Below are 26,666 nucleotides of genomic sequence, written 5' to 3'. Positions count from 1 at the left end.
GACTTTCTTAAGCGTTACGATGAATATAACACAGAAGCTCACATAATAATGCTTTATTGCATTCTTTGCACTGGCAGCACATTAACAAAATAAAAGTCTGGTGAATAAATGCAAGATTGGGATTAAGAAGCGTAAGGTAAAAAAATAATGCCAAAGAAATTGATTCATTCGTGAAAGCAAGTACAGTATATACATTTGAATACAAAATGCATGCATAGTTGTATAATCTTTTCACAAAAATATGTCAGGAGAAAATATAAAATATTCACATCAATTAAGCTTATTAATATTAGTTTTATTTCATAGAAACAAAACAAATACATCAATATACAACAACTTTTGTGCCTGAATACTGAATGCAGTTTCAATATTCAGTATTTCAGCGATACTCCAATTGATCAATAATAAATGTGAAAAATAATCGAATCTCTTGAATTGTACAATGGTACCGTAACTGACCTCAGATCAAAGTTACAAAATAAAAAACTATCAAACACAGCATAAATATGGTATAAAATATACTGTTATAATACAAAACATCAACACTGGAATGAGTTAATGGTGTTTTAAACGTTTATGTGCAGAAGTGTCATACATGAAAGAACTGAAATTAGTCTTGAACAAACAAGTTTGTTTGAGTTTCCTCGCATTGGTGCTAGACGTCCATAATGCCATATTTTTATTATATGATATCTACAATTTTTCACAAGGCACCCAAGTTCTTGAATTTCATAAATCAAAAGGACCACGGCTGGAACAAAAAAAACATCTTTGTTGTCAGTAGAACAGAAATGTGTCCTACATCGAGGAAACTGTTCCTTTAAGAATTTAGCAGAAAATGACAGAAGAGAGTGTTTAGAACGTTCAGGCTGTTTCTTTAATCTCCAACTAAAGAATGTTTTTAACTTTTTTTGAAATGAGAGTCAAAATTTCTCTATTGGTCTTCAAACCTGAACTCCGGAGAGATAACACCTTATGTTACATTTATTGTAAACATCTCATATACACTGCCAAAAAAAGACAAACAGATGGAAACGTGTGATATGGACAAGTGTAAGTTGTTTGTAGGATTATTGTCAGGAAAGGAAAGTGCTCAGATGAGTCTGGAGTGCTTGAGGAACTGAACGAGGACCTGATACACAAACTTATACTGTGAGACCGTCTGTACCATCAGCATCCGCTGCTGTCTCAAACGGCCCAACATCGCTGCAACCTCCACCCGCTGAACAACAGACAAAACACACACAAAATCAGAAAAATAACTGCCTTTGATAGGAAGTCAAAATCTGAACATTAACAGAAAACCTTTGACTTGTTCTTTTTGTCATTTCTTGCCATTTTGCCCCCCCACCCAATAAAACATTGCATGGAATTTTGTATCAACTGAACTTTATATAATTCATATAGTCATGAAAAATACATACAAGACTTTCTATGAAACGACAAGTTCTGACACCAGTCCATTGAAATGATGTGTTGTCTTCGATTCAGTCACATTCAGAGAATAACAATCTTATTGCTAATACACATCTTAAATTATATAGACATACTTCCTTGACCCTTGTGCTTTTGTTGTTCAATGCAACCAGCATACATTTTGCACGAGGTATATATTTTATTTGAATTTCAATATTTTACTCTAATTTGCTTTGAAAAGTGTTTTTAAAGAAGTTACACTAAATTGTCACACTCAGGTGGGGATGGACAAACATTTTCTTCTAAGAATTTAAGGCATTTGGTATAAGAAATGCTTTTGTTATGCAAGCAAGGGTTCAAAATGTTAAAAATAATCATACATCTTTCAAATGTGTACAATTTACTTTTCGATTATGCTATTTTCACCATTTTAGTCTATCAAAGATGGAAAACTAAAGTCAGTGAAAGTGGGAAAAAATGTAGACTATATAACATTTCTATGACTATTTTTGTCCAGTTTAAAAACAGAGTTATTGATGCTCAAGGGTTGATAGCACTATGAATATAACAGCGATTACAAACCTACAATTTTATATCATTTAGTCAAATAAACATTGAATCCAATATAGGCTGCAATACTACTATGTACTCTAAATATAAGATCACTTTTATCATTTACATTTAATAATATACATTTTATTATAATATTTTCACCCTGGACGACAAAACCAGTCATATGGGTCAATCTTTCGAAATTCTGAAAACTGAATAAACAAGCTATCTATTGATGTATAGGTTGTTAAAATAAGACAATATCTGGAGAGAGCGAGAGAGCGTTCAGACCTGGTTGTGCTCCAGACAGCTGATCATGAGTTCTGTGAGGATGACAACCCCGGTGCGACTCACTCCTGCACTGCAGTGAACGATCACCGGAGGATTCAAACTCTTGGACGTGTCCAACATGCTGTTAGTGTGACGCCGGACTGACTGGATCTCTTCAAGATACGCTGAGGAGAGAAAGACGAAACGCTATGAACAAGAACAACTGGAATCCTACTCTGTCCGGTGTGGGCTATGGTAAACAGAAAGTATTTTCATTGAATTATGGCCCAGTACGGAGCTTACACAGAAATCCCTGCACATATTCCGGGCAGCCGTGTTCAGGCCAGTCCGTGTACTGAAGATGCCAGACGGTACGCTCCTGCCCCGACAACAGATGTTTCACCTTCAACCCTGTGGTTGCATAGCAACCAGAGTCCGTGCGGAACTTGGTGGTGACCTTAAACTTGCCGTGCGTGGCCGAGTTGTGTTTGGAGCCCAGTTTGGGCCAGTACCTGTGACTCTTGGAGCGTCCGCCCTCCTGTAACATGACAGAAAGTATGAAACATTTCAATTAATGCCTTTCATTCATTCAATCAAGACCGCACTACCTCCTCGGCTGTAACCATGGCGATGACACTGACTCCCTGTTCCCAGATCATCTGCCAGAAATCGTGGCAGGTGTTGGGCAGAGGGCCTTGCGTGGCGATGTAGTGCCACTCTTCTCCACAAATCGTCACCTGCACAAACACACAGAGAGTTCACTTTAAACAAAACACGTGAGAGATCTTTTACACGTTTCTCAGTAGCGGAAGTCGTCATAGTCGGATCAACTTCTATAGCGGTGAATGGGAGATTCTTCCACAAATATATTTTTTGCATTCTCATTCGCTCAATTAGCTTGTTCTCAATGATTGTGGTTTCACTACTCTCGACGAAAAGAAAACAAATCGAGTCTGATGATGGCAGCCGAAAGAGAATGATGTCAAATTTGCCTCTCGCTTTAACGGTAACAATTTTTGTAATTTGACGCAAAGATAATATAATACAAAGTATAGTGTTACAATCGTACATACATGTTTAAAAATATATATATATAAAAAAACTTTTATTTTGTATAGGAGGATTTACGATGCTGATGACCATTCGCGTCATCACAGGCTTGCGAACGATTCACAACAACAAATCTAGATGATCGACTTTCTTCAAAGGAACAGAAGAAGTGACATTTTAAAGATTGTAATCACAGTAAATCCCCATATCACCGCCAGTGTTTTTAAAAACAGTTGCCATTCAGCTCTTGCATTATTAGATGTGTGACAGCACCCTCTGCTGTACAACGGAGAAAACACGCTAAGCTGCCAGGAAGCGTTGCATCATAAATGTCCTAAAAATATCAGCGAAAGATTTCATTGGCTCTTCCAAGCTTTCTAAAGCTGTTTAAAAGACAAATCATCCCTAACAGGAGCATCTTAGTGCTGGTGCACATGATGTCACCGAACGTAAAGAGAGTTTTACGCCATGTGTTTCATACCCAGTGGTTCTCAACAGGGGGGCCCTAGAAGACTTCCAAGGGGGCCTCGGGATGACTAATAATTTAAAATGAGACAAAATAAGCATTGCAGTACATTTTAAAACAACTAAAAATATATATTTCTTATTATCTGTCCATTTTTATATCGAATAAACACTTATTAGTTATTGTCAAGCTCTGAAATATTTTATCGGGTAACAATTTTGTATTTTTGTGAGCGGGAGGGGGTCTTTGAATATTGTTGAATACACTGGGGGGCTTTGAAGTCAAAAAAGTTGAGAAGCCCTGTTCCAACCTTAATGTGAGAGGCGTTGATGTATCCCGTGTTGTTCTCTTTGTTCGGGACGAGTTCTACTCGGTTCTCCTCATACGGAAGAACATCTCTGAAGCGATTGCGCTCGATGTTGTCCGGCAGCGTCGCCGTGGTGAAAATGGATTTTGCTTTTTTCTTAGGAATCTGTTCGTATTCAGTAAAGAGTCTCTCTTCTTCTAACTTGAGCTCCAGCATCTGGCACTGAGACAGAGAGATATTTATAACACATGAACTTGCCTGGACTGAGAAATCGGTAGAAATGTCGGCTCACCCATTCATCTGTGCTGTTGTGTTGAGCCGTGTGTTTGGTCATGTGTTCAGCGGGCATGTGTGTGACATACAAGCCGTTGAGAGCAGCCATCATCAGCGGCCTCTTCTCCATCTTCTGTTTCTCAAGAGACTTTGAGAGAAAAAACAAACCTGCAGTTATTATCACGGACATGAGATCTACATCATCTCTCTCTTTCTCTCTGAGAGTCAAACATCACAGCTGCTCTCAGACTCAGATGTTTGAAGTGGGGATGTAGGTGTTGTACCCTCTGAGCGATCTCTCTCTCCACAATACTGTCCTCGATGGAGAACATCTCCGAGACGGGCCGTTCTTTTACAGGCTCTTTTCTCACTCTCTCCTTCACACAGGTCAGGTCGGGTTCAGAAACCGACGTGGTGCCGCTGAGGCCGGTCTGATCCACGACATCGCCAGTCTCATCGCTACTGTCCTGAAGACAAACAACACCAGATAGTCTCAGACAGGGATTCCCAGACTCTGGCCTGTAGTGGTATTACAGGAGAGCCGTGGAACGGGTGATTCTCGCGAAATCTTGGTCTCAAGATGTCAAACATGATTCTTTTGATTTATTTAATAAAAAGGTATGACATGTTTAAAAGAATCTATTGCAATCTATTGATTATTTTTTACGAAATATATATACATTACCGTAACCATTTGAGTAATTTTTTTAAACGCCTAAGAGAGTTTATGATTTTATAAATCATACATCATATGCTGTTTATTTTAATAGGAAGTTAAACATGTGACATTTTTTTTATATGTGGAAAATCTCTAATGAGAATCAAAGAAGTTGTGTACACAACGTGATGAGAGAATATTACGTTCTTAACAAAAAAAATTAAGTAATCATTAGACATGTTATACATTTGAATGGTACTGGCAGAAATCAAACTTAAAGTTAATATATTTGTGTGTGTCCTAATGTTATGAAGGATGAGAACATAAGTCATTGACATTTCTTTGATTTGTTCTACATGAATATTCTGTCAATAATTTTTGTCATTTGAGAACATCTTGTTGAACATTCAGGTTTTTTTCAGAATGTTTTACTTGGTTTAAGTATCAACATATAATGCACGCGTGTTACAGTAATGAGAATTTCAACAGAAAAAGCTATAAAATGCATAAATAATTCATTTCTATGTTAAAATGATGCTTTGTCTGTGGTTTCGTGAGAATGACCCAGATAAATGAAAACTTCTGAATATTTAGAAAAAAAGATCTTCTAATTTACCCGGCATCATTCCATCCCAGATGTATATAACGACGTGCTACCATATTTAAAGACGAACACATCTGGGATTGGCATAAGAACTATGCCTTTAAATGCAACACCAAAAACTAGTGTGCAGTTTTTCCGAACACTAAAAGTGTTGCACTTCGGTGGCACACAAACACAGACGTTAATGACGTGACGAATTTGAACAAACGATAGGAGATAACAGCTGTACCAGGTTTGGATGTCGCAGTGCTGTAGTGCTGCCGCTCTGTCGGGACCCCGGATACTCCGGGGGGGGTTTGTTGGGAATGTTGGCGAGAGCCGCCTGATACTGAGCACTAATATCCTCATTCAGACCTGGAATGTGAACGTCCAGATCCGGAGCATCCTCCTCCTCGCTCTCACTGCTGTGAATAAACATGGTGACATTGGAGAGGGTCTTCTCATGCTGGTACACAGACTGACCAGTAGGGGGCGATAATTTCTGCGCAGCCACCTCCACCTCTTTGGGCTTTGCTTGGTGAGCGGGCGGGGCTTGTTCTCGTGACGTGTTCCTGCGAGGCAGAGCGACGTTTCCGTGGGTCTCCATGAACCGCTGGCCCCCCACCACTTCCACGCTGTGACGTTTTCGAGGCGTGCCGCAGTGCTTGAGCACCATGAGAGGTGCGCTGACCTCCTGCAGCGACTGATGCATGACCGTCGAACTGTCCGGCTGGAAGGTTTTCACAGACAGCTGCACTTTTCTCATGACCAGCTCCGGACTGGAGTTACCAATGCAGCGCTGCCTGTGGCCGGCCAGGTCCGGGGTGCTCGTGGCTGGGCGAAACGTTGGATACGGAGGGGGTGGACGGGAAAGATAATTCCTCAGCATGTTAGCGGCCGCTGTGATGTAACTCGGTTCTTCTGCCCTTCCGTTGGCGACCTGCTGCTGCGTGTTGGCGAGCTCCGGGGTGCTGACCGTGTGAGAGATGCCGTTTCCCGCACTTGAGGCGCATTGACCCGTTCCGTGTCCAATACCGGGCACAGAGTGGGACGGCAGAGGTCCCATGTGTTGTCCGAATGGAGAGTGAGTGGCTCTTCCCGTCCCGTTCGGCCCCACGTACAAACCACGTTTCCTCATCTCCGGCTGACTGTAGACTAAAACCTGCGGCTGCTGGTACACGTGTGTGTTTGTGATGTTCAGGCTGCGCAGCGACTGGCTATGGCAGCTGCTGTTGGGCGTGGTCGCAAAGACTTGGAGCTTTTGTCGCATGACAGCGTCGTAATCGGGGGTGGGACGGTAGGAAGGTGCGATGATGGCTGAGTGACGGTGGTTGGGGATGTAGTCGGGACGCATCAGTTCACTGCCGGGGATGCAGAGATTGGATGACATCGGAGAGGAATGAAGAAACGTCTGAGAGCGATTGAGCGAGCTGACGCTCGGAGTGCTGCACATGCTGCCGTTGTGAACGGAGCCGTTCGGAAAGCCGAACTCTACGGGACATCGGTCAAGACTGCTTTCTGATTTACAATAAGGGTCATCGTGGAAGATGCTGTCTGTGAAGAGCAAATGAAAGGGTTATGAGTATTCTAAAATAGTGCTCCTCTTGCAGTGCATTATGGGTATTTCCTATTTTCTCTCCGACTCTTGCAGGAGTATAGCTTAAATGGTTATGAGCTTACACAAAAACATCAGTCCTATCTTCCATAGACATTTCAGAAACAATTGAACCTAACAGTAAGATAACACATGTGCATAACAAACCAGACAAACAGAAATGATCAACTATCATCTAATACATCAGTCACAAGTTTGATGTGGAATAGAGGGAATTTCACCTTGAGAGCCCTGTCTGTCCTGATAGTGGTCTGTATATGAAGACGCCTTTGACTGCAAAATAGGATACAAAAAAGTTTTTGATTTTCAAAAAAGGTGAGATTCAACTCGCATGCGCTTAAAAAAACTCAAATGAAAAGCTGAAATCAGATTGACTGACTTTACGAAACATCCAGTCTGATCTGTTTCAATAGTTGACATGAATGACTACATTTATTTAGTTATATGATTAAAGGTCATACCGCTCTGTTCCAGGTGTGTCTTCTCCTGACTGGCACAGGTGATCGTGAAGGCCTGCGGTTATGTGAGAGTATATTACACTTTAATACAGTCACTTCTCCAATCACACACATTAGTTAACTGACAGAGAGAAAGTGATTATCAAGTCCTCTTAAAACTGTTATTCAGTTTTTTTTGATAAAATGCCATAATGCGGTCAAAATGTAAAAAGAAAATTGTGGCTTTTCATGGATGCAACTTGAGAAGAAAGGTGGTTGTGGAATACAATATGGTATGAAGTGTGCTGTGTTTTATCTGTTGTAGAAGTATATATGCAACGTATGCATACTATTTAAATGGTTTCAGAGGCAAGAGCATAAACAAACGTGATGTGGCCCAAACTTAACTTCCGATAAACCTTCACAAAGAAGAGTTATCGATTTAATAAAAAATAAAATATTAAAGGCTAAAAGAATATTATGGTTGTTTTAGATGTAATGCAATGTGTATACACGATTTAAGGTTTAAAAGCGCTGTATTTTCCACATACTGTGCATGTTTGTATCTCCTCTTTGAAACTGCCGCACTTTTTACAAAACTCATCGCTTTTATTGATGTAATATGCAATTTTTAGAGCAATAATATACCGTTAAATTGTTCTGAAAGGATTAACTAGTAGAAATTTCTACTCTTCCACCTGTGTAATGTCATCAACTACTATATATTGTTAAACCAACTTGGTTCAAACGACATATGTACGACAAAGTAACTATGTTTTGGAGAAACAGTCGTGACTAGGTAGTTAGTTTCTCCTACGATGCATGGCACTATTGGTTAACCAGCGAGTTATGTCCTTGCTCGGGAAACGCATCTCAAATGCATTATGAAAACGTTATTAGAGAAGGTTATTAACTATTCTAGTATTACTTTATAAGAAGAGTGTATTGAGAGACAAGCAGTTGTGTTGCTTTGAGACTCACTCAGCGGAAATCTTATTCTGCCTGTAGAACTTGTGTCTGGCCGTAAAAAGGCGTGCGATGTATTTGGCCATTTCCATATCCTCCTAAAGATAAATAGAAGAGAAATATCATCCGGACCAAAACACATTTATCATAAGACAGAAATAATGAGATGACGAAGTAAGGCAGACTGAACCAGAATGATCAGAACAGGGGATATGATGAACATTTGGAAAAAAATGTGCTGACCATGTGGAACATGATGGTGTCGTCTCTGCTGGTTATCTCTACAGTGATGGCCGATTTGTTGTGCCCGATGGTGCCGATATCTTTCCAACTAAAATAAGTAATTCAGTGTCAAAACGTTGAGATGATCTAAGAGCAGCTTCTATGTTTATTCATCAATGTGTTTGTAGTTAATCTCATCCACTGCAATTGGACGATATTTACACATCTTAAGAATTACACATCCACTAGAATAATACCATAGACCAACAGGACGTTATATGATTTATCCAAAAGAGGTTGGTACACATGATGCATTTTTGACAGAAAAGGAAAACTCTGTGGGTCGATAAGTGATGTGATGTGTTACCGGTGGAGCATTATGGATCTGCCGTTCCTGTGCTTGACAAACACGCCGATGAAAGACACGCCTATGATGATGTCATTGGTGTAGTTATCCTAAAAACACAACACAGAAACATTCATGAGTATTCACATCATCTTCAGTGTAATGAGTGAAACCAGATCAAAAATCCTCAGTATATTAAGATCTTTTTCCATGAAGATATTTTGTGAATTTACTACCGTAAACTATCAAAACTTTATTTTTGTGAGTGGAGGCAGTAAAATCGCAAACAGAGCGATTTAGATTCCCTAAAAGAGAGAAAAAATCCTGAAATCCTGCCTGAGGTTGTCATTAGTTTAGGCATGAAAGGTTTAATAAGTATAGAAACTTGGAAGTATACACACAAAGCAACAAAAACTAAAGTATGTCAGATCAACAGACCGGATGAACAGCCTCGAGCGTCTGTGTGACATATACATATGGAGCATGGCAAGAAAACAAAGATAAACAGAAAGCAGCATGTAGACAGAAGGTCTATAGTTTGGGCCATGTGGCTTCCATACATGCGACGCCTCAAACCTGACCTGACCATAAGAGAAAAAGCCCTCTTCCAACAACACTGTGACAGGTGGTCTCCATCTCTACACAGACACGCTTGTGAGAAAAGAGCTCCTTCTGAGCAACTTAAAACATTTACGCACAAAAAATAGTTTATTCCCTATAAAAAAGTGGATGACATCTGCATTTTCAAAATGCGCTAAATATATGTGCATTACAAATATCCGTGCAATAGAAAAAGCATCATACGTGCATTAGAAATACACATGCCGGTTAAAAAAAGTAATGGGCTCTGAAACGAGGGTGGTGGTGTGCCGAAAAAAGCATTCAGCATGGTGTGCATTCACCATTCATTTTCTCGTTTTTAAATAAACATTAAATGGAACAAATATGTCAATTTCATTGTGCAAGAAACCGAAAAAAGCCTGGTCCATATACAATACATTAATACAAAGATTTAGAATAGTCACGACGCATACAAGCACGTCAACACTCACCTTTGCAGGAAAACTTTCCTGACCAAAGCCATCTAACTTCTCCACCTCCTTAATGTACAGCAGCTCCGCCTCCGCCTGGGGCATGTGACTGAAACACATAACCACATAAACACACAACATACACATCAACACACAAACACATGGCGAGATCAACACACAACCGAATATCTAACGCAACATACACAACCAGATCAACATGCAGTATAAACACAACATACCAGATCAACATACAGAACAGTCAACACAAAAACTCAACACATAACACAGATCTACAAAAAAAAGAAACATAAACATACAAACACAAACCATAGATAAATATATAAACACAACATACAAACAACCAGATCAACCTACAAACACAATCTAAAACAACATACAAGTACACAACAGATGTGTTAGTGAATGGAATAGAGGAGAATGCTGTAATAGTTCACCAGTGACTCTTGTGTTCCTCCGCTACGGCCTGTGTCCATTCCTCCAACATCTTATCAACAGGAGCCCAGCTCTACACACACAGACAGACCATAGTGATGAAAACATATTATGGAAGAAAACACTCTTAAAGTTTTACGACAACCCTGGTGTCATTAAACACACACTTACCACAGGGAACAGAACATATTCCCTGAGGAAATCTTGAGACACAAACTGAGAATAATCTCCAAAGTCAGCTGGAAAGATGAACACAGAACAATACAAATTATTGAATACTATTACATTCCTACATTTGGTTGATGCTTTCAGATCTAGAACTTTTAAACGTAAATTGTTTAAGAAAATATTTACATATTGCTCCATTACGCAGCTTATCAAGCTATTCCACAAGAAAAAAAAAAAAGATAATCACTATGAAAAACACTTAAAATATCAGCCACTATCATATAAAACCTTTTGGAACAGCTGTTTCTATGGGGGCGCTATTGAGCTTGTTCATCAACGTCACGCCGCGCTATCTTGGGAGGCGTTCAATGCAGAGTTTTGTTTTTCTAGTTCAATTATCAATATAACTATTGTAGGTCGGTCTTGCTGTGTTAAAAAACTGCAATAGAATTACACAAGAGTCGTTCAGGAAAACCCCTTGGTTCTTTCACTTTCGATTTCTCCATATATCAAACAACGCAAGTAACGGTAGATATCAAAACAATAATAGAAGTGGAGCATCTTCCTCCCAAGATGGCGGCGCCACAGCAACATAGGTTGTGACGTCACCTTCACATTCTCTATATCTAGGTCCTCCACCATATTATTTTGTGAGCCGGTGTCATGCAGATTCTGCCTCCCGTGTGAATTGTGTCCGCTTAGGACCAGGTGTAATTCTACTGGCGAAAAGAACGTCTAATTGCTACTCGATTGAAATAAAACAAATCTTGTTCTTTTTTTTTTAGTTATTTCCAAAAATAAAACCAACGTCATTTTAAAATCTCAAAAGTGATTTTTTTGTTAGTTAAGCTGTCGTGTATAAGAAGGTTTGACAAAAAGAAGTTTCTATATGTTTTTCGTAAACTTTTATTCAAAGTGTCATTTTAAGTTTTTAATTTATAAAGCGTATTCAGCTCGCTAGAAGCTTACGCAGCTTAGGTTAGCCATACAACAAGATATAAAGATAAAAGTGATCAGGGATTTTTTCCACAGGTTAGGAGTGGAAGGATTTTGTTATGTGGCTGTCAATCCTAAAATGATATTATTAATGAATGTTAAGTTCTGTTTTTGGGACATTAGACTCCATACGAACATATTGTTTCACAGATCTGGCACCCTGTGAGGCAAGCCGGTCCGTTAACACTCAAGAGCAAGCTAATGGTGCGTTTGAAACTATATGCATGTATGATTATGAATGAAAGCTCAAACATTATATTTGCTGAACTAACACATGACCACAACTAAGGGTATTCCATTTTTGGGGAATTCAAATCCTTGTCGTTTTCACACCCATGACTGCACACTGTGTGAGTGACGGCAGTGGACCGTTCCAAGATGGCGACACGTCTTCATGCCTGAAGGGCTTGAAGGGGGCATCTAGTTCTTTATATCTATGGTCGTTCACACATACCCTGTACGGCGAGGCCTGCCAGTCGGATGCCCTGCTCTACGGTACAGTGTAGACGTCCCCTCAAGACGTCCTCCTTCACCTGCAGGTAATACTGATACCTGAAACACATTCATGGATGAGTTTCTAACATTTACAGATGACTCAACATTTTAGATTCTCTTCTTAACATTATTACATCACAATGTATCTGCTACAGTGGTCAAGCCTCCTATAAAATAACCCTATTTTTTCATAATTTCAGCATTGGTTCAAATCTTCCATTTATGGCCGAAATGCTAAAAAAAATACCCTTCTGAGTTTTTCTCAGGAGTTTCAAACGACTGACTCCTCCAAGCATATAAATCATGTCAAGCGAGTTTTCCCGAGGGTTTTTCCTAGTACATCTTCTGGAGTTCTGGTTTCTTCATCGCCTCTGGCTTGAATATGTTTTCTTACTGTCATTGTTAATACAAGTCTTCGACCAGAATGTTACTGAAATTAAATGTTATGGTACATTATACATTATACATGAACACAATACATTCAATTTGATGTTAAACATCATGTTCAATAAGGATGCTCCCGCAGCCGATACACTTTTGCAGCCGATACGAGTACTGATTTCTTTTCATCCTGATCTGTGATCTGATCCCGATTCCGATGGTTCAAGCTTTTATATAACTGATATGTAAGCTCTCTGAAAACCGTTAATCTTATTTTCAGTTAAAGTAATACCATAGATGTTGCCTTTGTTATTATTGTATACTTTTGCTATATAATTAATAATTATTAAACTTAAGTGCCGAATCAGGTTTGTTCTATTAAATGCTTTAATGTCATCAAATTGCGTAGCAAGATTCAAATGAGACCTCCGGAGGACGTAGACTTCCGAAACAAGCTTGTACTGTTTATCCTTATACACACAGCTTGTATATCCTTATTTCTCTTGCTCGTTCATTCTTTCATTCTGTTGCTATTTCTTGCGCTGGTATTTAGATGAAGGTTATAATCTTTCCCATCCTGGCCTGTCATTACAGTGTGAGCGAGCCACCGTAACCCTTTAATTACCCAAACATCAGTACAGGGACTGATCTGAGACCTGTGAGATGTCTGAAAGTGTTGGCCAATCCTGTGTCCTCGGGGGCTGAAATCATTGTGACTGTGATCTCTTTTCATGCATGTTAAGAAAAGTGGCAGGCAGTAGATCGTGTGCATTTAGAGTCACCAGACGTTTATCAATGGCAGTATGGGTGAACAGACGCACTTACATCTCAAGACTTTTATATTTAACAGCTACACTTTTATGTTTTAATGTGCAAAAAGTGCGAAATGTGAGCTTCTGAGCTGTAGGGACTCTGCCGGCCACCAGGTGGCACCATCCTCTAAAGACACTTTTCAAGTTAAACAATTGCTACATCATCCAAACCAAAAAAGTTTACAGAATAAAGCCCAAATTCACTGGCGTATGAAAATCACCCAAATGTAAACAAAGATAAAATGTAAATTGAACTTTTTATTTGTGTGGAAATTAAAAATGACTGTACATGTGTAAAGACGCATCAAAGTCATAATGAAAAGATGCAATTAAGAAAAAAACGACAAGATTGGAAAGACGCACCTGGTGACTTCCTGCTGGAGTCGAGACACACTCGGTAGGTAGAACATGACCCCGAAGAACAGCATCGGCTCGCTGCCAAACTTATCCAACTGTTTCTTCAGAGCTTTCTCTAGGTCAACCCATCTCTGTGACTGAGACTTTGTGTGGAACCACAGGCCGAAATAATGAGTCTGACAGACACAAAGAGAAAATCACGCTTTAACATCAAATACTCTCATAAATCCCGCTAATTCTGAGTCAAATCTTAATTAAAGAACAATTACATTTTTTCAAATTAATTAAAGTCTATTCACAATGTACTTAAATGACAGACTATTGTTTTATAACGTTTTATTACATTTTATAAATATTCTTTTGTGTTCTTCCGTCAAAGCGTATATGGCAGCCGATATTATCAACTATAGCAAATTCTAAAATTGGGCACACTTGTAGAGGACAGTCTGAAACATTACCATAGCAAATTTGAAGTCTCAAACTCAAACACATGCACATAACTTTTTAGCTCTAAGTGAAGAAACACTTATGACAAAAAGTTGTTGAAAGATTTAAGGTTCATCAAACGGTTATACGACATTAAACAATTCAACAGCAAGCACGTCAAAATGAACAGAAGACTCTATCTTCGCAAAACTTTTGTGAATTGGTATGAAACTTAGCATCTGTCATCACAAATCGACTTTTGAAAACTTCGGCCTAATTATAAGTGTTATAAGCCTCTTTATATGCTTATATCGAGTCGAACAATTCCCTTTTGACCTTGGTTGGCCATTTTGGGTGGCCGTTTGAAATATTGTCTGCTTCCTACCACTGCAATTACGTATCGCTAGGATACTTGATATGTTCGGTCAGCACAGCTCTGAGGGTACTTACAAAGTTTTGGTGTAGCGCCCCGAGTGATCAAAAGATCACAACCAAATATATTTAATGCTTAAAACAAATAATAAATCTGCCAAATAGTCATGTGACTGTAATCATTCGATTTGTTGTCTATCATACTTCATGTCCACCACAATGAATTTTCTTGAAATCATAGTTTTTAATAAACCGTCCACAAAACTTGTGTGATGTACATCAAATTTGTCCCCAAGCACCTGTAGACTCTCATGAAGTCTCACTTGCCATGAATTTGATAATATGCGAGCAGTAATGTGACTGTATCTTCAGATTCTAACACAGTTAAAGTGTGGCCACATTGCATTTCTTTCATAGTTTTGTGTCACATTTAATGCAGTAATTCCTTTCTCTCCCGCCCTGTGAAATGAACACTCGATTTTATCATTGCTTGTGCTTATAAGGCTGTGAATGTAAACACGTCCTGTTATGACTGGATAACATCTTTGCGCAGACTAAACACCATAACACATGTGGAACTGTTTGGAAAACTACACAGTGATAATGGCAACAATTCAAATTCAAAAAGTTTGAACCATATTATAAAAGAATCCAGCAGCCTGTTTTCTAGCCTGAAAATCATTCACATATGCATGAATGAAAGATGCAGGGATTAAACAAATAAATACAAAAAACTAAACAAGTATGAATTATTATAGGTTGAATTAAGGGAGAATTGGGACACTTACTGACATTAAGATGACTGTCATTATATATTCATGCTCCCACTCAAAAAGTTACTGATCACTACCATCTTTAATTCAAAAATGGAAACAAAAGCATAGACAATCACTCACCTCTCGTAACTCAAGCCGCTGCGCGACGGCCTCCAGACACTCTTGACCCGTGCTCTCCACGGACAGCGTGCACTCGATCACATCATTACTTAGCATACGGATACGCGTCACAAAGTAGTTCTTACTAAGGACATTATAACGCGTGTGCGACTTCGTATTTTCAGGCCAAACGGCATGACGAAGCCTGCGTTCAGATGGGCCGCACAAGCGTTTAAATGTCAGCGGTCAGTGACAGGACTCCATCAGCTCTGCTTCACCTGATGATGACCAACATCCACGCTGCTGAGGTAATGAGACAACCCCATCACCACGACCAGACACGGAACAAACAACCAGAGAAAATCTGTGAAAAGAAAAAAGTGAGTCTTTGAGGATAGAAAAATACCTCAGTAGTATAGAAATGGGTCACCAAAAAGAAAAATGAAATATGTTGTGTCGTGTCAGGTTTGACAGTAATGACATTCTGATTTCTGACGTAACGCCGTGATTGCCGCGAACATGCTATATTCGTCCCAAATGCGTCTTCCGTGCAAGGGAACATGATTCTGCACGTTGGGTGTGAACCCACCATAGTGCTGGGCGATATACCGGGTTATACAGAATACCGGTGTGTATTTTTGTTAATGTTTAATATACCGGAACACCAGTGTATGTCGCTTAAACAACGTGCAGAACGCGGCACAGCACGACACTGTTTCAGTGTCACTACTTTATCACAATTCTTCTATACAAACATGCGCTAAACGGAGGCGTTTGGGTGTTCTCGTTCGTTTCACGCAAGAGAGGTAATGTTACATATATCTGTCGGATGAACAGCAGGACGTGTGTCACAATTGCAAGTTCTTATAACGTTACATTAAATACGCTCACGAACAAACATCTTCATAAAGCGATCGGGTTCCCCTCATACATGCTCAATATAAGCATATAATATGTTTTGTTTTTAGTTTGAACTGTTTCTGCTAGGATGAGAAATTAGGGTCAGTAGAGGAAGGAGGATTAACAGCGTGATGCGATCGCTTTCCTTTCACAAATCTAATTTAAGCCTTTGTTTTATGAATAAAAAAAATGATTTCAGGAAATCATGAAGCCATTGTGACTATGTTGAACACAACAGACATCACATGGATGTTTTAATGGTAAAAATTTTACTATTTTGTTTTCCACTATTCAGACAGACCATGGTATCTATTTTTGGGTGGGTGATCCAAACTTTTCATTTTGAGCGCTGTTCTCGATTTATTTGCTTAAATATGATGTATACAATTTACCTTTGCATGCTATTTGGGTGTTAATGAAGCCTAAACTTTGCAGTTTTTTAGGGGATACTGTCACTGTCACCATGACAGTATAACAGGGCATTTTAAGTCAATCAACATCAGTATTTGCTCTCTCAATCAGTAGAAAATGTGGTAAAAAATACCGTCAAATCTGCGGTATAAATCTGGAAAGTACCATTATATTACGTTTTCGTAATACCGCATAGGAGTTACCCATCATAACACTTAAGTACACTTTTATCGAAAAATTGCCCGAATATATTGGAAAAGTACACATACAAGTATACTAATAATAATAATTCATACATAAAGTGTATTTGAAAACATACTTGAACTTTGCTTGATTATATTTAAAATGAACATGAATTATACTTATTTTTTGTAAGAGCAAAGGTGACATTGGAAGATGGACTTTTTTAAGCTTCTAATTGTCCTTTCTGGAGCTTTTATTACATAAAACAAATCACAGTAAACATAATTCAAGTCATACAATAACTCCAAATTCAAATCAGTTTGGGACAACATAAGTCTGAGGAAAATATGAACAATTAATTTTGGGTATCCTATTTCTATCGTTTATCATAGTTTCCAAAGACAAAACAATTGTTCCCCATAGTCAGATACTGTATCTGGGATGTCTGTGTTTCCTTTGAAAGTAAAACCACACAAGAACTCAATATTCTCAAAAATACAAACCCTTTCAAAATAACCTTACAATGGTTTCTTCAAGAAAACGCACTGCCGCAAGAGTCGTTAAAAATGTGCTGCTAAAGGTCTTCAAAACAAAACATCAACGATGAGAACAGTGGGAAAGCGTATAGACTTCTAGAAAAACCAACAACCACAAATGCGAGGCCTACATGGACAAACATGACTGTTTATAGCAGATAAAGTCACCGTCTGAGAGCCTCTTCAGATTTACATCAATATAACAGTTTATTTTCTACAAGACAGCGATCACAAGAATCAATTCGAGAAAACAGACTTCTGAACAGCATTTATCACTTACTATAAACAAATGTATATATTGTGTAGAGAATGTGAGTGGTGATGTGGGATTATGGGTGGTGGCCGGCTCTTGTTCTGGACTTCTGGGTGGATGTTTACTGGACAAAGTCAAAAGAGGGAAACCACATTGTGGGCTTACAATGACATGTTTGTAGCCTGATATATAAAAAAACCACATGGATTTATTGAACAATGGCAAATCCACTTATATTATGCAACAGTACAGAAAAGCATCTCACCATTGGACATTACAATGCAACTTTATATGTTTGCATATACACAAAAACACTTGATTGTGTGATGGGTCATTTTTACTAAACCACAAATATTTGAATTATAAAACATATAATTGGGTAACAAAGAACATTATAATAATAAATATGTTGACAAAAAATGATTGTGTTCTCTACCTTGCACAAGGCATAATGTTAACGTAGGAACAAATTATTTTATTTTTTATCTTCTGATGAAAATCTCATTACCGTAACGCATCCTGATTTGTCCTGAGTGAATTTTTTGCTTTAATTTAATAAGCAAAATTAAGACATTCTGACAAAAACAATTGGATGTTCAACTAGACGTTCTCATATGACGGTTAAATGTAAAGTATACTCTATATAAATATGATAAAAAATTAAGAAATAGTGTAAAGAAAACACGTCAATGACGGATATTCTCATCCTCTGTAACACACAATTTTTTTTTATATAAAGTTTGATTCTATTTAAAGAAACACATCTTCCAGTACCTTTCAAATGAGATTACCAGATTACTATCTTTTTCGAGTTAAAAATTTTATTTTCTCTTGTCACAATGTGTACATAGCTCCTTTTCTATTGTCATCACAGAGTTTGTCGCTATTAAAACACACTTCATTAATGTCTAATTATTAGGGTCTGATGACACACTTTTCACAACAAAATGTTCACTCGCACAAATGCTCCCAAATATTTTTTGAGGTCGCACGGGTTAAATTTAGGGAGCATATGCGACTAGAATGGTCGCATTTTCGAGCCCAGTACTCGGATCTAGTGCCACGACATCTTGTCACACCCCTACTTATTATGTATGATTATTCAAAACTTGCTAAGGCATCATGGCTTCACCTTTTCTGGCAAATCATGTTTTGGAATGGCCAGTTTTTAAACGGTTACGATAATGAGAATTTTACAGGCACTGTTTTTGTTAAAAAAAGTTCAAACTTGTGTTAAACGGTCAGTTTAGTTTTTATATAAGCGATTTTAAACCTGCCATACCTTGTTTTTAATAAATTAAAAAGGAAATTTCTCGCTCCGAGTGTTGTTAAGAAAATCGTGTTTGACATCTTGATACCAAGATTTCGTGAAAATCACCCCGATGTTGCTTTATTATTGTTTACAATGATAACAACCAATCATGTATTCCAGGTATTACTTACTGTATGTGGTTTATCAACAACCTGTTGTCTTCTCAATCAAGAGAAAGACCAAAAATAGAGTTCTATTGTATGTGGGACCCTCATATCTGCATGTCACGGTCCTGCATCTAAACAGGATCATATAAACAACATGCATTCACATACCGAACATCCCAGACTTCTGTTTGTGTTTCAGGAGAGCCCGTGAGAAGCCGTGGCTTTTGTTATCTACTGAAATGCATTTAACCAAACCTTGCAATTTATTTCTACACAACAATTTTAGTCTTCATGTCACGTTCAGCTAGAGATGAGTAAATCCAGAACAACACAGATGACAGCTGAAATGTGTCGGGTCTTGTCGAGCTCTGGCTGTGCCGAGCTGATAGTCCATTTGGAGATCTGCCTAGATTCCAGGCCAATAACACAACACACCTGGCACAGGAATGCTCCCAGATCCCTGTGTGTCAATGAGTAATCGCACAACGTTCACAACGGCAAGAATATGAGCACACGCAGGTTATGCACACCACAATTATAAGGGCTGTGACACAACGGTTGAATAGTTGTTCAACATCAGACACTTAAAAGACATGATCCACAAATACCTGAGAGAGGCTGCTTTTCTGAAAGTGTTTTGCACACAAAGAATATCATGTCGCCTTTCATGTAAAGCACCTTTCACGACATGTAAGGAAAACTGTTTACACCAATTCATACTGTAATTGTCTGTGTCATCTCTCACCTTTGGGTGGAGGACGAAAGTGCTATCAGACAGGGGTCTTTCTTTACAGCGTAATAGCATTATTTTGTTATTGTGGAAAATTAAAACAATTTCTTTCTAAAATACGTCAGGAAGTCTGTGACCCATGACATACCTAACACTAATGCCAGCAATCAATGTACCTTTAAAGTCCCAGTGAAATCAAATCTAAGTTTGTTTTGCTTTTAGTATGTGTTTGCATAAGGATATCTATCAAAGATGTGCTTCAAAACACCAACAAAATTCACACATAGAAGATCAAAGCATTCCAAACTTACAGTCTCTGCCAAAACGGTGCTGTACTTTTTATGAAATCATCCAGCACTTTGGCTTATATTCAAATTCCATTCTGTAAAGTAAACTAAACAATATTGCATGTTTTTTTATTCCATAATCTTAAATCTGTTTTTGCCTGTATGACATTTATTAAAAAGAAAAAAGGATTTAATAACAACACACAACTTCGCATCAGCAATAATGAATCTATCATCGTGTTAACTCATCAGATGATGTTGTTACGTCACCACACACATCATTTATGTATATTCATTGTTGAAAAGCCTATTTATTATTCTTTCTTAAGACAAGGGATTAGGGGTGTGACGAGATCCGACTGGTCCCGCGAGAACACAATTTCCACAAGCAATTGGGATGATGGGTAGGGCTGGGCGGTATGACCAAAAATGTTCTAGATTTATACTGGTTTCCCGGTACATGCCAGATTTTTTTTACCACATTTTCTACTGATTGTGAGAGGAAATAGTGCTGTTGATTGACTTAAAATCTCCTTTTATGCTGTCATGGTAACAGTATCCCCTTTCATAACTAAGTTTAGAATTCTTTAACAAGTGAATAGCAGGCAAAGGTAACTTTTATACATAATATTTAAGCAAATAAATAGAGATCAGGGCTCGAAATTAACTTTTTTCCTTAGAAGCACTGGTGCTGCAAACTTCAAGAGTTAGTAGCATCCACCCAGAAATGAATAGTTTAAAACAAGATAGTAACAATTGTACCATTAAAACATGCATGTGATGTCTGTTGTGTTTTAAACACGCTTGACGGAAGGGTTTCAACGTTTGCGTGAATCTCTCACGTCTGCAGCCCCTCGTGCATACTAAGCACGAGTGTTTACGGTACTTCCGACTGCCAGCTTTGGTAGCAGCTGATCAGCTGAGCTGACTGTACAAAAAGTACACTATAGAAATTGCAAGTTCCCATTGCGTTATTTCAAATACATTCACAGGCAAACCTCTTCAAAAACAGATCATCTGTCTCTTATGTGCAATGGAAGCATAAAACATGATGTGTTTATGTAGTTTTAAGTGTTTCTCTGAAAACTATGAGTGTTCAGCCAGTGGAGGAAGGAGGATTGACATTGCGATATGATTGCCATCTCTGCTAACATGAGCAGTTGAGCACTATGCAAAAGCATATAGAGAAAACAGACAGATTTCTTTACTTAAAGCTGCACCTGTTGAGAAAACAAAGCATCATTTTTGTGCAATTACTGCCTGTCAGTTGAGTTTGTGACAAAACATTTTGCAGTGTTTACATATTGTTCATTGCTGCATTATATAATAATTCTTTAAAATAGAAGTTTCATGTGTTTCATAAAGTACAAGGTAATTTATAATGACTACATTTATAACGACAGTTTTTTCCTATATATTTCATCATTAAGGATTTCTTTAACAAAGTCTAAAAACCCAATCACATGTCTTGTCTCATCTCGAGGGAACAGCGTCTCATCACAATCCTACTAGAGATGTAACAATTCACTGTGAGTTGGTCAAAATTTGATTATATTGAGTTAAGATTCAAGCCGGTTGAGATGTTTTTGAATCGCAATACATGTTTTGAACAGCAGGGGCCCCTGTGTTTAAAGCGTGCAAACTTTGAAAACATGGATATGCTGTTGTTTCTTAAATGTAAAAAATCCAAGAAAACCACGGACAAAATCTTAGTTTGTTTATTTTAAAGAGATTTTTGTATTATTTTAAATTGCATGTTTTATTTGATTTGGACTTTGTTTTAAAATTGAAGTTTAGTTTTGTTAGTGACATATCATGAATAGCATCTTATCTTGAGCTGAGTGATTCGTTACATCCTTACTCAAAACAAATGCTCACAGTTCTTCATCACTCCACGGTAAAGTGCTTGCTCTCTCTCATGCTCTTAATAATGACATTCAGCAACACGTTCAAACCTGCTCTCTGCTCTCAATAACAACCATTACATCTGAGAGTCAACCTTTGCTTTAACCTGTGTTCTGCATTTGTCAATCACACCACCAACTCTGAAGAATGACTTGTGTTTTCTGCTTGGTTAATAAAGAGATCAAAAGCTATCCACTCACCGGCCACTTCAATATGCAAATATCTCACCAGCCAATCACGTGACCGTAACTAAAAAATAAGTCATAAGTAACTGCTGAAGTTTATACACAGCATCTGAATGGGAATGAAAAGTAATTTACTCTAAGTGCCTTTTCTTGGCACCATTTGGGTCCCTTGACTTTATGGTCACAGTCTTTTAACATCTACTTCCAACCAGACAATTTTACGATATGTCATAAAGCTCACATCATCTTTAACATGACAGAAAGACACTAAATTAGCTAATCACCAGATCAATTTTATAGAGATCTTGAAGGTGATGAAAAAACACGGGCGATTCAGATGATGAATGCGCAGCCGACAGATCTACAGAAACTGTGTAATGCTGTATCACATCAATATCTTAAAGGAAGAGTTTTGCAGCATCTTACTGAGTCTATATCATGAGGAATTATCGTACTTTTGAAGTCAAAAACAGGTCAAACATGGTGGTGTAGTCGGAAATAAGTGTGTATGTTATGGTGTATACGGTCGAGTTTTATCAAACAATATGTCAATGTGATATCCTTAATGAAACCTATATATAATGTATAGTATAAAATACGTGAACCATATACAGTAACTTTTATTTGAAGAGTTTGGTTCCAAAATAAGGGCGACTTTTTAATGTTTGAAGAATCTTGTTTTTATTAGGTTATCATGTTTTTATTGCGTTTTGTTGTGTAAGTTAGCTGTGTTTTTTAGTTATTCTGGCATAAATCAAAACAAACCAACCACAGTTCAATTGAAATTAATTGAAATGCACAAAAACAAATTCGATTTGTTTAAATTTGAGCGTCCGGGAAAATTTAAGTGTTCTAGAATAACAACAAGTGTAGTTATCGCATACTCCATATCAATTTACTATAGGGATTCGCTATAAGATTCAGAAGTGTTTTAAAAGCGCTCCCACACAAAGTTCCTTTAAGAAACTTCTGAAAACGGACCTTTTTAAGATTGCTTACAATGTTGAAGGGTTGTAAACTGACTGATATCAAGGGGTTTTATTGTGTGTTTTTTTTTTCATTTCTTTTACATATGTAATGTATTTAATTGAGCATGATAAAGGTGTGTTATAAATAAAATGTATTATTATTATAATTTATTAGTAAATATTACAGTTACCCATTTTCTATAGAAGTTAACAGTTTCAGAATTAGCACAGAATTTTATCAATTCCAATTCCGCTTATCGATTCTAATTCTTGTCAATTCCCAGTTTGGATTCCAAAGTTGTAAAAATAAAGTTAAAACATTTAGATATCAACCTGTATGGTCCCTTAGACTGCTTATTGACTGGTTTGCATTTTAAGAATATACACATAGTCAGATTTATGTATACAACTTAAAATATCATGGTTAAACTGTAGTTACTATAATAAAACTACGGTAAAGTTGTGGTTACTCTGCTTTACTCTAAATGCAAGTTGGTTACTATAGTAAAATATGGTATATTTTCATAATCGATTTTATTGAGAGATCAGCATTTCTGTAAATGTGCACACTGGAATTAATAATAGGAATTTAAATTTTATTTTATATAATGTATCCGATTCCTAAACCTATTCAGAATACACTATACTTTCCTATAGAAGTGTATTGCAGTATACTAACTGCAGTGTAGGCCAACTATAGAAAAAGCTATACATTATACTACATTCTTTTTCATATGGCTTGGCCTGAGATGTGAAACTTGTTTTATAATGCATAAGTGCATTTAGGCCTGTCCAAACACTTCTGCGCCACTATATGTTCACTTTTTCAACACAAGTTTGTGTGTGTTTTGTTCTGCAAGGCTGCATGATGAAACTGTGAAGCGTGTCTTTACATGTCATCCCATTAAAGAAAGAAAGAAAGAAAGAAAGAAGAAGAAAACAAGCTCTCAACTATTAAAAACCTTTTAGAGGAATGGAGCCTGTATAGTATGAGAAATGTTTAATAAATACAAAATCAGCTCTTTATCTTAAACAGAGTAAAGCACTGCCACATGAAAAAAAGAATGCTGTATTTAGCCTAGTATTTACTAAAGTAAACTGTACTTTTTATAGTTTTCCGTCCAAGTTTACTATAGTTTGTCAATTCACTATAAAACATTGCAGCACACATTAAAACGTATAATATAGGATACTACGATAGACTGAAGTTTGCTATTGTAAATACACAGTCTAGGCTACTACAGTATTTAATATCGTCCATGCGTGTGAGAGAAACACGATCGGTGTTTTTCAAGCGATTAAAGTTGATAAAGTGACTATCGACAGAAAGGAAAGATCGAGTCTCATCGAAATAAATCTCCGAAACACAACATGAAAGTCGCTTGACGGTGGCAAACGTTGATAGAAAGAAAGCCTGTGGCCTTCACGGCCGTAAAAGAAAGTGGGAAAAGTCTCAGGAGTCCGCAAAGATGTGCGATTTTCACACTCACCGTGATCTCAGCGCTACATGTCGCGTCGACAGACACACAAACGGAGAACTGAATGAAAGAAAAGCGAGTAATCCTAGCGAGCATAGAAATATAATCCTTCACGACGAACCCTTCATCAGACCTCATGCACAGCTCCGTCAGAACTCATGGAGTCACCGCGAGTTCTCATCTGGATCTCATGTGGATCTCCTGAATGCGGTCTCCTGCCCTCCTGACATCAGGAATGAGGAATGTGAGGAATGTGAAGAGGAGAAAGAGCTGGAGTGTGAGCAAACAAAGCTACTTAGTGTGTGTGTGTGTGTGTGTGTGTGTGTGCTCTTGTTAAACCCTACAATGTGGGGACATTGATATAATATCAGTTATTATTGGCATTGTGACGACATTTTTAGTCCCTAAACAGATTTTAAATCATTTTCGTTTTAAAAGATCATTTTTTACTTTATCTTGCCTTTGAAACATTAGTAGCGTTATTTAGTGCAAACTAGCAACATTTCCAGATTTTGTTTTGCAATGAGCTTTAAAACGATACGGTTTTACGTACATACACATACTACATAAATATTTCACAAATTAATATAAGTATTTAAAATGGTTTATTTATTCCCGTTTTAAATTGAGTTTAAAAGAACAACAGAAAAAAATAGACCGTATATTCAATTTAAAACGTAAACAAAACGATAAAAGAATTAAACTATATTTCTAATAGCATTGGCCAAGTTCTCTCTATTTGCAAATTGGTTTTCTTTGTCGTTTTGCCAAATGCTTTTCTATGTGAATCGAGAAATGCTATTGAGCTGTCCAAATCTTCTAGGCTATACCCAATAGTTGTTTTTGCTTGAATTAATGCAAAACTTAATTTAGGTTATTTTTAAAAGAAGATTGATCTATTTATTTAATTTATAAAAATAAATGAAGAGCAGTGCAGGTTTGTGAATCAGACCTTAAAGGGATTCTTCACCCAAACATGAAAAATCTGTCATCATTTACTCACCTTCCAGTTGCTCCAAATGTGTATACATTTATTTGTTTTGATGTACCAAAGAAAGATATTTGGAAGAATGCTCATAACCGGACAGATTTTGCCCCTCATTGACAACCAAAGTAGGAAAGAAATACAATGGTTGTCAAAAGTGCTCAGACTGTTGCTGTCTTAATTCTACATGTCTTTTGTGTTTAACAGATTAAAAAAAGTATTGTTTTGGTTGTCAATGGGGGATAATATCTGTCTGTTTATAATTATTCTTTCAAATATCTTTCTCTGTGTTCATCAGAACAAAGAAATGTATACATATTTGGAACAACTAATGATGCCAGAAATTATATTTTGGGGAGAAGTATCACTTTAATGGTCCTCAGACTTTACTAAAGATTTTCTGAACAAGCCTTTTCAATCAGATCAGAACATCCAACGTTTCTGAAACATATTTGATTGGTAAGAGGTTTACCTTATTTTATCACTTTGGTTGAATATGTTGAGGAAGCTTTAAAAGTTTGATTGGATCCCATAGTGGTTGAGAAAAGAACTGCATTAAAGACATCAGATCTAATGCATTCTCTGCTTCTGAATCACAGCAGGTCACACACTAACCTTGCATTTGAAATCAAACTCACACACTTTTTGGACAGTGTTGATTGCCTCACATTTTGGCCCTTATCAAAATATGACAACATCCAATTATACCTATTTTCTAAAATAATGTAAAAATGTGCACAAGGCTTAATGACATTTTAAAATTAAGAGATGTAAGAAATAAAACACAAACAAGCATTTCCTTGAAAGGCATATTTTTTTATTCGTAAAAGTAGATTATTCCATAGTTGTGTTACCATCTGGTGGCCCTAGGTCTCACGGTTCCAGCTCTTGAACCATTG

At 37.5% G+C, this 26,666-nt stretch overlaps 1 protein-coding gene across 1 annotated transcript; it reads right to left on the bottom strand.

Annotated features, from left to right (window-relative positions):
• Nucleotides 1–38: 38 nt before the first annotated feature.
• On the bottom strand, nt 39–25,063 carry LOC130434683 (tyrosine-protein phosphatase non-receptor type 14-like). Its single transcript, XM_056764973.1, is given in 21 exon segments — nt 39–1,222; nt 2,260–2,423; nt 2,542–2,776; nt 2,847–2,975; nt 4,065–4,283; nt 4,354–4,482; nt 4,619–4,801; nt 5,826–7,129; nt 7,412–7,463; nt 7,652–7,703; nt 8,609–8,691; nt 8,837–8,924; nt 9,183–9,271; nt 10,214–10,301; nt 10,648–10,718; nt 10,817–10,884; nt 12,264–12,361; nt 13,861–14,030; nt 15,549–15,691; nt 15,694–15,891; nt 24,795–25,063. Coding segments are annotated over 20 exon segments (3,525 nt in total). The 5' UTR covers nt 15,725–15,891; nt 24,795–25,063; the 3' UTR covers nt 39–1,093.
• Nucleotides 25,064–26,666: the final 1,603 nt, after the last annotated feature.

The sequence above is a fragment of the Triplophysa dalaica genome, chromosome 13 (assembly GCF_015846415.1).
Source record: "Triplophysa dalaica isolate WHDGS20190420 chromosome 13, ASM1584641v1, whole genome shotgun sequence".
Classification (NCBI taxonomy): domain Eukaryota; kingdom Metazoa; phylum Chordata; class Actinopteri; order Cypriniformes; family Nemacheilidae; genus Triplophysa; species Triplophysa dalaica.
This window is presented reverse-complemented; position numbering and strand designations above follow the sequence as displayed.